This window comes from Capra hircus, chromosome 2, assembly GCF_001704415.2.
Source record: "Capra hircus breed San Clemente chromosome 2, ASM170441v1, whole genome shotgun sequence".
NCBI lineage: Eukaryota > Metazoa > Chordata > Mammalia > Artiodactyla > Bovidae > Capra > Capra hircus.
This window is the reverse complement of record NC_030809.1, coordinates 26,217,972-26,230,643: the sequence shown is the minus strand read 5'-3', so window position 1 is coordinate 26,230,643 and position 12,672 is coordinate 26,217,972. Positions and strand designations below refer to the sequence as shown.

The 12,672-nt window shown below is 41.2% G+C and overlaps 1 protein-coding gene across 2 annotated transcripts in view; it reads right to left on the bottom strand.

Moving 5' to 3' along the window:
- EPHA4 (EPH receptor A4) overlaps positions 1-12,672 on the bottom strand; it is a 161,490-nt gene that overhangs the window by 68,883 nt on the left and 79,935 nt on the right. For both annotated transcript variants that reach the window (XM_005676603.3, XM_005676602.2), the window contains exon 5: positions 2,617-2,955. In XM_005676603.3, coding sequence (XP_005676660.1) covers positions 2,617-2,955 — 339 coding nt within the window. The remainder of the gene's footprint in view (positions 1-2,616; positions 2,956-12,672) is intronic.

Genomic DNA, 12,672 nt, shown 5'->3' with positions numbered 1-12,672 from the left:
TAGAGTTTATGGCTGCTACATTCACCCGGAATTTTTGCCCTACATTATTAATCTGCACTACTATGAAGAAAGGGTTTGTTAATCAAAGATAAACCATCCCCATGATTCTGAATTAGTAAACGCCAAAATGGCATTTGTGCCTCGCGGCAGCATAATGAGGCAATGCTGTGCACACAGACAACTCTCTGCTAAGTGGAAGCTCTCTGGCCGGCCACATAGGAGGTCTCTCCTTACCGAAAAATTTCTTTTTAATTTTGAACCTCTTCCCACCATTACCCTTCACGAAAATTAAAATAAGGAGCTAGAATTTTGTCCTATTCAGCAAACCATCTGGCAGCACTGCTTGCCGTGGCAGAGAAAATCTCATTGTGTCGGAGGAATTTCCTGTTCACCTTTTTCCTAGATCTAAAAGAATTACACCTACATTTTTAATAAAACTTTGACTTTGTTTCCTTCCCTCGCATAACATTTCTGCACATTTTCCTCTTTTGGAGGATTTCTGGCTGGTCTTCCTTCTGTGCTTTGTGCCTCCTGGCTTGGTAGGGGTTGACATAATCCCTTGGCTTGAATCCTTAGGTACACAGAGAAGTCTCCCCACAAAATCTGTGGGAGCCAAGCCTGTGCTCAGCACATCTCCTAGAGGCTGCCCTCCACCAAACAGAATGATTTCTGTACAGCTGAGGCTTCAAAAGGTTCCTTCCTAGTATTAATCCCGTTAAGAACACAAAGTAAGTAAGTAAGTGAAGTCGCTCAGTCGTGTCCGACTCTTCACAACCCCATGGACTGTAGCTTACCAGACTCCTCTGTCCATGGGATTTTCCAGGCAATAGTACTGGAGTGGATTGCCATTTCCTTCTGCAGCGGATCTTCCCGACCCAGGGATCGAACCCAGGTCTCCCGCATTGTAGACAGACGTCTACCGTCTGAGCCACCAGGAAAGTTCTAAAGTCGAGATGTACTGGTGGGAAGCCAGAAGGGTATGGGGGGCAGAACATACTGACTGAATCATAAAACAGATTCCCCAGGGGTTCGCAGACCACCTTCCCAGCTCCCTGGATCTCAGACATTAGACATCCTAGGTTTCTGAGGATCTATGGGCAATGTTTCCATTGCCTTCTTCCAAAAGCCAACTAACAAAAGGCTACCATTCAGAGTTCTTGTGACGCTATCAAAACCTCCTAAATCATACTACCCATTGTAAAGAAATAAAACTGGTGACCGTACAGTGCTCACATCCTCAAAGTGCAGAAATAAAAGGCAAACACATAACCAGAGGACCTGTTCACACCACATATATTAAAAGACTGGTCACATCTGTGTAACTGAAACTGCCTTCCGGGAAGGCCTGCCTTTCCAGAGCCAGTTCAAAATCCAGTTCCCTCCTTCCCGCCCCATTCTTAACTTTTTATTTATTCTAGAGAGTTCAGGGGAAAGTGAGAAAAGAATGGCTTGGGATTGGAATACTGGAATAGTTCTCACTATAGAATCAATTAGTACAGATATATTTTACTTAACTATTGAGTGCACTTACTGAAACATTCATTTTAGAGAGAAGTGGAGCAAAAGGCAATAGGGTTGTTAGCAATTTATAATCCTTTCCCAGCGAAGTATGTTGTTCTTAATAGCTTCACAAATGAACAAACCATGGTCCTTTCTTCCTCCACCCCTTTAAATCCCCAAAAATAAATAACAGGGAGCCGGCAATGTGAAACATGTGGTAGAAATCCAGAATGGAAAATTAGTATGATAAAGTGTGGAGAGTGCTTTGTGGGAAGAATGGGAGTAACTGGGTCAGGAGCAGAGCCTAGAAATCTAGATTCCCATTCACACTTTGGAAAATCTGATATTCAGGACTGGATAACAGTTCTGAAATGAACTCAACAGAAATACCCCAGGAACAGAATCTGTTTTCTAGTCATCTGCTTTAGAAGAGAAAGTGTGCAGGAAATGAGGCAAATTAACTCTCCTCTCCCACCTGTCCGGTGTGAATGTAACTATGAAAGTGGCTCCAAACGCAGGATGTGTCAACCACACAGATCAAGCTCCCCATTAAACCATTCATTGTTCACAGGCTTATAGGGCAATTCTAACAGAGACCTATGTCAATATTAAAAAAAAAAGAAACCAAAACTACAGCTGCTAATGTTTTTGTTGGAAAATACAACAAAGTGTAGCACTCTGCCTTGCTAAAAATCAGTTTTGTATTCCTAAATAATCTGTAAATGCACTGATATCCAACCATGACTTTGTGATTAAAAAGGCCAAGACACATCCCTTACATGAGAAGTCCAGCACAGAGTGACCCAATTCACCGTCATCTGTTTTCAACCAGTGTCCTAGACTTCATTTATTCTCCACCACCTAGTACAATGCATGCTATACAGTTGGTACCCAAAAACATATCTGCTGAATGAATAAACATCCTTCTAAGTATTGTTTGTATTATAATACAACTCACACATTTACGATTAGATCCCTGTAATCTAATCGTAGTTCTTAGTTCTTGTTGCTTAGTTCTTCTTCAAGGGCAGAACTTAAGCAGCAAGCACAGATATCAACATAAGCTCTTTCTCTATACACATTTAGATCCTACAATAAAGTGGATGTGATTCCTACCTGCTTGGTTCGTGGTCACAGTGACGGACACGGATTGGTCTGGGCTAGGGTTATACTTGGACACACCATTCACTGCCCAGATTTCAAAAGTGTAGTTGGTATGGGCCAGGAGGTCAGTGATGGAGACCTTGGTGGTCTTCAGGCCGTTCTGCTGTGGGGTGTAGTGGACCCCACTTCCACAGGGTCGGCACTTGCTGGAGTCACCTGCTCCACACTTCTTGCACACAACATTGTAGGAAATGTCCTGGCGGCCACCCGTGTTCTGAGGACTGCTCCATTCCAAGTTCACAGACGTCTCATTGACATTTGAAATCAAGTTGAGAGGAGCAGATGGTGGGCCTGGAGGGAAAAAAAAACAAAACATACTATCAAACCGAGAACTGAAACGAGCCTTTTGGAATCTCTCAGAACTTATATTCTTTTCTGCAGCTATAAGAAATAAGAGGAGCCCATTTAGCAAAGAAAGCCATAAGCAAATTAAGCCAGCAAAAATCATTTAAAAGAGCAATATGGCAGAAGGCTGTGTGTGTGAGTGTCATTCTCTTTTCTGTACAAACAAATGCAGCAGTGACCAGAGATGTGAAGTAACTCTATATCAAATAGGCTCCAAACAGCTTTCTCTCTGAAGTGACCTGGCTATTTTTCTCATAACTTGTCTAGCCTTACTCTTATCATTTGAAAGATGTATACACAATTGTGTTTCTAGTTCCCAGGGCTGCTGCGGGACTCTGGTAAACTACTAGTTATATACCACTTTTGAAGATAAATGATGATTCCTAAGTACAGTGTGTTATCAATATGGAATAAAATTAACTGAATGGCATAGATATCCCTCTTCCGTCCGACACAGCAGTTGAGAGTTAAACTATCTGTGGGTAATTAGTAGGAACTGGTTTAGCCTGGCTGCAGAGAAGTCAAAGGTACAGTTGTTGAGAAATCTCAACTCCACAGCAGGATCGTGCAAAGGTGCCCAAATCTCCATGGCCTGATCTTCAGCTGCACCAGGGCTGCACCAAGCCCTTCTCATTTCTACTGACATCAAAGGTTTCCAAAATATATCTGGTGGTCACGATTCTTTTGAAACAGAACTGATTGCAAACAATATAGTACTTAGTTTAAAAATAGTAACAATAAATAAGAGCACAGAACCCTCTCGATTCTTACTGTAGATTAGTCTCTAGGCCAAGATGTTATGAAACAAGCTGCCTTCAGGGAGAAGAATCAGGATGGGAGAGAAAAGGGGATTTTCCTGATCTGACCCGATTCTAAAGGTCTAAAAGATGCCTGCCACACTCTAATGAAAAATATTGATTCACTGCAACAACTGGGAAGTTCTCTTTTTGCTTCCCTCTTTCCCATTTTGGTCTTCGAAGTAAGTATCAATGAAAAATTGAGACTTCTTGCTTATTGTTTCTATTCTGCTGCTAATTTACTTGTAATCATTGCTTTCAGGGAAATCTGTCCTTGTTACTCAGGAAAAGAAAGTTAAAAGGAAGTAACTGGCAGGCTTCCTTATCTAGTCAATCATAATGGAATATACTGTCCCAGACTAGCCACTGCCAGAGAATTGGATGAGGTAACTTTATGAAGGAGGAGTAATACCCAGTATTACTGAGTTCACAGTGACGAATGGCTAAAGGATTTTGGTAGTAATATTGAACAAAATAATTCATCTCCTTTTCTTCTCATACAACTTAATTGAAGACTGTAACAGGGTAGGCAGGACCTCCCAATTTCCTTGGAGACTAATTACTGACAACCTCTCTCTCTTAGTGTTAAGACTTGATCCCCATCCTAAGAACCTTAAAAGAAAAACAGTGCGGTAAAATTTCTGTTAAAGGACAAGACTGCCCCCACAGAAGTCTTCAGAAATAAATGCACAAATTTCTTTCTCATTTAGATTTTAAATTTATCTCTTTGGTCCTTAGTACAGTGAGTGTTAATGTTTTTTTTGAATAACATGATTAGAGCTATTTGAAATAACAGACACTTAGGGCCAGATAAGATGCTAAAGATCATTTGGCTGAATAGTTTCATTTTATAGATGAGGAAATTGAGAGCCAGAAAGTGGAGCTGATAATACTGAAAGTTCGTGCAATCTAATTAGTAACAGAGTTCGACTAAAATCCCAAAGTACTAACTTCCACACAGTGGGGTTATTTCCACATTGAGGATAAAATAATAACAAAATCAGGAGCTTCCACCAAAGTTTGAAAGGCAAAGACAGGAAAAAGGACCAAGTATCTTCAATTTTGTTCAAATTCTGAGATGTTTCTTGCCATCCTAGTGAAACTGATTGCTAGTCTGCTGCTAAAGTTGACCACAGCTTGGTTCATAAAATGGGTCAAGCCACTGGTTCTTATTTGGCTGTGACTTTCAGGGTTAAATGAGAGTGACTCTTAAATCCATTAACCTCCTTGCCAAGGTTCCTAGTCCACTTTCACATGGGAAAATGTGACACAATGAATCAAGCACTGCAGAAGCAAAAAGTCAGTAATTAGTATGTAGGACGGGACATGGCAGTGTCTAAACAGAGAAGAAATGGAGCAGAAAACTAAATGGTCACAGGACTCAGAGATATAACACTGCCACGTGAAAAAAAAAAAAAAGATGCTGCAGGGTTTCAACATGCAGGGCTGGCATGAAAACAAGACACAGTCCGGAACAGCCTTCTTCCTCTGGGCAGTGATTCTTAAAGAATCTACCCTGGAGCAGGTGCTCAAAGGAGGACAGAACTAATAAGCAAGCTCAGAAGTTCAACGCTGCCTCCATGAATGGTTTGGCGAATTTGTACTGCAGTTGTTTCATGTTCTGTTGCCACAAGGAGTGATGGCTCCATGGTGGCACAGTCGCAGAAATTTGAAAATTGGACTATAACTGGAGATTTAAGGTGGGGGGAATGAAATAAAAGAAATGTGTACCCAATATGATTGTTGGCCTACATAAGCTTGGGGAAAGACACCTGGAAAAGGAATTTTATAAATTAAACTCATTATGGTGGTTATATTATATCTGTGTTTTCCCTTTTTTTTGAAAATTCTTGCCAACTATAAGATGGTAAATACATCATGTGTGTTTTCATATATAGGGAAAGATCATCTCTTCCTCAGAAAGGAAGGCACATTATTCTCAAGAAAAATGAGAAAAAAGCATGGACTTTAATACAGCCAAAAGTCAGTCTGGGCCAAACAGTCATCCTTAACAGCAGCTTCTTAAAATAATTACCTATAGAGATGACTGAAGAGTTAAAAATAAGCATCCTTAGCAACATGAATAGTTCTCAATAAACACAAAGCATCCAGAAGGGAAAAAAACTTACATTTTTACATACTTAAAGTTTACATTATCTTTTTTTTCTATAAGTACTAAAACCGAGCAGGAACTATGGACAGATCCCTGTGGCCCCAGCATGCAGTTTATAGGAAAGTTTTGGCCAGCCTCCTGAGCCTTCCTCAAGTTCCAAATAGCAAATCTAATCAGAGAAGAGAGAACGCACAGAAACAAAGGAAAACAGTCAAGCAAGAAAAAATAATAATCATTTGGCCATAAAACAAAGTCAAGGACGTTTAGTTCCTCCTCAGTTCAGTTCAGTCACTGAGTCGTGTCTGACTCTTTGCGACCCCCATGGACTGCAGCACACCAGGCCTCCCTGTCCAACACCACTCCCAGAGTTTACTCAAACTCATGTCCACTGAGCTGGTGATGCCATCCAGCCATCTCATCTTCTGTCATCCCATTTTCCTCCCACCTTCAACCTTTCCCAGCATCATCATCTTTTCAAATGAGTCAGTTCTTCACATCAGATGGCCAAATTATTGGAGTTTTAGCTTCAGCATCAGTCTTCACAATGAATATTCAGGGATGATTTTCTTTAGAATGGACTGGTTTGATCTCTTTGTAGTCCAAGGGACTCTCAAAAGTCTTGTCCAACACCACAGTTCAAAAGCATCAATTCTTCGGCACTCAACTTTCTTTATGGTATGACTTTCACATGTCACATGATGTGATGGATCATGAAAAAAGCCATAATGGAAAAGCCATAGCTTTGACTGGATGGACCTTTGGTGGCAAAGTAATGTCTCTGCTTTTTAATATCTTGTCTAGGTTAGTCATAACTTTTCTTCCAAGAAGCAAATGTCTTTTAATTTCATGGCTGCAGTCACCTTCTACAGTGATTTTGGAGCCCCCCAAAATAAAGTCTGTCATTGTTTTCCCATCTATTTGTGATGAAGTGATGGGACCAGATCCCATGATTTCAGTTTTCTCAATGTTGAGTTTTAAGCCAACTTTTTCGCTCTCCTCTTTCACTTCCATCAAGAGGCTCTTCAGTTCTTCTTCACTTTCTGCCATAAGGGTGGTGTCATCTGCATATCTGAGGTGATTGATATTTCTCCTGGTAATCTTGATGCTAGCTTGTGCTTCTTCCAGCCCAGAGTTTCTCATGATGTACTCTGCATATATGTTAAATAAGCAGAGTGACAAAATACAGCCTTGACGTACTCCTTTTCCTATTTGGAACCAGTCTGTTGTTCCATGTCCAGTTCTAATTGTTGTTACCTGACCTCTACACAGATTTCTCAGGAGTCAGGTCAGGTGGTCTCGTACTCAAATATTTTGAAGAATTTTCCACAGTTTGTTGTGATCCACACAGTCAAAGGTTTTGGCATAATCAATAAAGCAGAAATAGATGTTTTTTGGAACATCTCTTGCTTTTTTCAATGATCCAACAGATGCTGGCAATTTGATCTCTGGTTCCTCTGCCTTTTATAAATACAGCATGAACATCTGGAAGTTCACAGATCACGTACTGTTGAAGCCTGGCTGGGAGAATTTTGAGCATCACTTTGCTAGTGTGTGAAAGTGTAAGTGAAGTCGCTCAGTCGTGTCCAACTCTTTGCGACCCCATGGACTATAGCCTACCAAGCTCCTCTATCCATGGGATTTTCCAGGCAAGAGTACTGGAGTGGGTTGCTATTTCCTTCTTCAGGGGATCTTCCCAACCCAGGGATTGAACCCGGGTCTTCCACAGTGTATGCAGATGCTTTTACTGTCTAAGCCACCAATAATGGTCAATAGCGTGTGAGGGGAATGCAATTGTGCGGTAGTTTGAGCATTCTTTGGCATTGCCTTTCTTTGGGATTGGAATGAAAACTGACCTTTTCCAGTTCTGTGCCCTGATGAGTTTTCCAAACTTGCTGAAATATTGAGTGCAGCACTTTCATAGCATCATCCTTTAGGATCTGAAATGGCTCAACTGGAATTCCATCACCTCTACTAGCTTTGTTCGTAGTGATGCTTCCTAAGGCCCGCTTAACTTTGCATTCCAAGATGTCTGGCTCTGGGTGAGTGATCACACCATTGTCATTATCTGGGTTGTGAAGATCTTTTTTGTATAGTTCTTCTGCGTATTCTTGCCACCTCTTCTTAATATCTTCTGTTTCTGTTATGTCCATAATATTTCTGTTCTTTATTGTGCCCATCATTTCATGAATAGTTCCCTTGGTATCTCTAATCTTCTTGAAGAGATCTCTAGTCTTTCCCATTCTATTGATTTCCTCTAGGTCTTTGGATTGGTCACTGGGGAAGGCTTACTTATCTCTCCTTGCTATTCTTTGGAACTCTGCATTCAAATGGGTATATCTTTCCTTTTCTCCTTTGCCTTTTGCTTCTCTTCTTTTCACAGCTATTTGTAAGGCCTCCTCAGACAACCATTGTGCCTTTTTGCATTTCTTTTTCTTGGGGATGGTCTTGATCCTGGCCTCCTGCACAGTATCACAAACCTTAGTCCATAGTTCTAAAAGGCACTCTATCAGATCTAATCCCTGGAATCTATTTCTCACTTCTAATGCATAATCATAACAGATTTTGATTTAGGTCATACATGAATGGTCTAGTGGCTGTCCCTACCTTCTTCAATTTAAGTCTGAATTTGACAATAAGGATCTCATGATCTGAGCCACAGTCAGTTCCCGGTCTTGTTTTTGCGGACTGTATAGAGCTTCTCCATTATTTGGCTGCAAAGAATATAATCAATCTGATTTTGGTATTGACCATCTGGTGATATCCATGTGTAGAGTCTTCTCTTGTGTTGTTGGAAGAGCGTGTTTGCTATGACCAGTGTGTTCTCTTGGCAGAACTCTATTAGCCTTTGCCCTGCTTCATTTCATACTCGAAGGCCAAATTTGCCTGTTACTCCAGGTATTTCTTGACTTCTGACTTTTGCATTCTAGTCCCCTATAATGAAAAGGACATCTTTTTTGGGTGTTAGTTCTAGAAGGTCTTGTAGGTCTTCATAGAACCATTCAACTTCAGCTTCTTCGGTTACTGGTTGGGGCGTAGACTTGGATTACTGTGATACTGAATGGTTTGTCTTGAAACAAACAGATCATTCTGTCATTTTTGAGACTGCATCCAAGTACTGCATTTCAGACTCTTTTGTTGACTATAATGGCTACTCCATTTCTTCTAAGGGATTCTTGCCCATAGTAGATATAATGGTCATCTGAATTAAATTCATCCATTCCAGTCCATTTTAGTTCAGTTCAGTTCATTTCAGTCACTCAGTTGTGTCTGACTCTTTGCGACCCCATGAATCGCAGCACGCCAGGCCTCCCTGTCCATCACCAACTCCTGGAGTTTACTCAAATTCATGTCCACCGAGTCAGTGATGCCATCCAGCCATCTTATCCTCTGTTGTCCCCTTCTCCTCCTGCCCCCAATCCCTCACAGCATCAGAGTCTTCCAATGAGTCAACTCTTTGCATGAGGTGCCCAAAGTACTGGAGTTTCAACTTTAGCATCATTCCTTCCAAAGAACACCCAGGGCTAACCTCCTTTAGAATCGACTGGCTGGATCTCCCTGCAGTCCAAGGGACTCTCAAGAGTCTTCTCCAACACCACAGTTCAAAAGCATCAATTCTTCGGCACTCAGCGTTCTGCACAGTCCAACTCTCACATCCATATTTTAGTTCACTGATTCCTAAAATGTCAGTGTTCACTCTTGCCATCTCCTGTTTGACCACTTCCAATTTCCCTTGATTTATGGACCTAACGCTCCAGGTTCCTATGCAGTATTGCTCTTTATAACATTGGACTTTACTTCCATCACTAGTCACATCCACAACTGGGTGTTGTGGTTGCTTTGGCTCTGTATCTTCATTCCACATCTTCATGTGTTCCTCCTCAAAAGAGGGATATTTTCCTAAACCGTAACCTTGAGTTCTGCAGATACAAACCCTCATCAGGTAGAAGTTAACTGCATGGAGACCATAAGCACTAGACCTCAGACCAATTTGAATCAGAAGATCGATGACTGAGATTCTGGATACATTACCCTGTTACCTCACCATCAACCAATCAGAGAACTGAGCATGAGCTGATCACATACCCCAAGACCCTCTCCCTTACACTGTCTTGAGAAACTCTTCCCTCAGTGTTTTTGAGTGTTAGCTCTCCATTCTGCTCACTTGGTGCCTGGTTATAAATGCTGTACTTTCTTTCACCACAACTTTGTGTCAGCAGATTTGCTTTGCCGTGGGTCAGGCAAGCAGGCACATGTTTGGTTTGGTAACAGCATATCTAGATATTTAGGAATCATTGAATTTCTGACAAATGATTGCCTTTCTCATCAGAAATATGCCCACCTCTTAATGTCTCCAATTGCATATATGAGATTTATAATTAAGAGAGATAATCATACTATTTAATTTTCTAGTCTCTATATTGATGTCATATCTAAACACATACCAATATCAGGGAGCTGTAGGTCATTGTGAATTATGTTTTATGTATTCCCAAACTGCCCCACTACTGGCCTGAATGTAGGACTGGCAATTATCCTGCTTATATTATTTCCTATTTCAGGGCAGCTATCAATATTTCTGGTTCTCTTCGAACATGAAAGGATAAAAAGGTCTTGCTCAAGCTGGTTTTAGAAAAGGCAGAGGAACCAGAGATCAAATTGCCAACATCCACTGGATCATGGAAAAAGCAAGAGAGTTCCAGAAAAACATCTATTTCTACTTTATTGACTATGCCAAAGCCTTTGACTGTGTTGATCACAATAAACTGTGGACAATTCTGAAAGAGATGGAAATACCAGACCACCTTACCTGCCTCTTGAGAAACCTATATGCAGGTCAGGAGGCAACAGTTAGAACTGGACATGGAATCAACAGACTGGTTCCTAATAGGAAAAGTAGTATTTCAAGGCTGTATATTGTCATCCTGCTTATTTAACTTATATGCAGAGTACATCATGAGAAATTCTGGGCTGGAAGAAGCACAGGCTGGAATCAAGATTGCCAGGAGAAATATCAATAACCTCAGAAATGCAGAGAGCTTCCCTGGTGGCTCAGAGTTTGAAGCGTCTGCCTGCAATGCAGGAGACCTGGGTTCGATCTCTGGGTCGGGAAGATCCCCTGGAGAAGGAAAAGGCAGTATTCTTGCCTGGAGAATCCCATGGATGAAGGAGCCTGGTGAGCTATAGTCCACAGGGTTGCAAAGAGTTGGACATGACTGAGCAACTTCACTTTCACTTTCAGAAATGCAGATGACACCACCCTTATGGCAGAAAATAAAGAAGAACTAAAGAGCCTCTCGATGGAAGTGAAGAGGAGAGTGAAAAAGTTGGCTTAAAACTCAACATTCAGAAAACTAAGATCATGGCCTCTGGTCCCATCACTTCATGGCAAATAGATGGGGAAACAGTGGAAACTGTGGCAGACTTTATTTTTCTGGGCTCCAAAATCACTGCAGATGGTGATTGCAGAAATGAAATTAAAAGACACTTACTCCTTGGAAGGAAAGTTATGACCAACCTAGGGAGCATATTGAAAAGCAGAGACATTACTTTGTCAACAAAGGTCCGTCTAGTCAAGCCTATGGTTTTTCCAGTGGTCATGTATGGATGTGAGAGTTGGACTATAAAGAAAGCTGAGCACTGAAGAATTGATGTTTTTGAACTGTGGTGTTAGAGAAGACTCTTGAGAGTCCCTTGGACTGCAAGGAGATCAAACTAGTCCATCCTAAAGGAGATCAGTCCTGGGTGTTCATTGGAAGGACTGATGTTGAAGCTGAAACTCCAATACTTTGGCCACCTAATGCAAAGAGCTGACTTATTTGAAAAGCCCCTGATGCTGGGAAAGATTGAGGGTAGGAGGAGAAGGGGATGACAGAGGATGAGATAGTTGGATGGCATCACCAACTCAATGGACATGAGTTTGGGTGGACTCTGGAAGTTGGTGATGCACAGGGAGGCCTGGCGTGGTGCTGTTCTTGGAATCACAAAGAGTTGGACACGACTGAGTGACTGAACTGAACCAAACATACATTTGATATCTGTTTCTATTATAGTTTGTATGATAGCAGAATTGATGTCTTCATCACTTCCTGGTGTTTCCTATTATCCCTAGTTCATAGCAAGCTCAATAGCTGTTTGAGGAGTCATGAATGACTGGCTGGAAATAAGGTCCTCTAATGCATCTTCTATCCCTCCACCTACAATGCTATTTTAAGCCTGTGAATTAATACAGGCTTTTCTGGGCTAAGCCTGTATTAGCCAGCTTTTCACATACAGATTCACTACCATTAAGCCCTGTAATGGAGCATCTCAATGTAGCTAGTTTAAATCAAGTTTCTCTTTGCTACAATTTAAAAACACTCTGAACAAGTAGGAAGGGCTATGCATCATCTAGAGGTGGTGACATCTGTTGGGAAGGATTGTGGAGCCACACAATTATTCAAGAAATACCTACTGTGTCCAGTTTTACTTACCTGCTCTAGAAGAAGGAAGAAAAAGAAATATTCTGATTCATAGGGAGGGGAAGGGGCATGAAATTAAAGAGGGAAGGATGAGACTAAAGAAAGTTAAATATGGATAATGTGAGCCTCAGGAGAATGGAAATGTAAGCATCCTGCCCTCTTCTTGTTTTTATAGCTCCATAACCAGCCAGTATAACTGGAAATTTAAAATGTGGGCTCTGTCTAAGCTTTGTTAATTTGACAATGTTTTTTATGACCTTTCTTTTTCCATCTTGATTTCAGGTGATGATTTCTT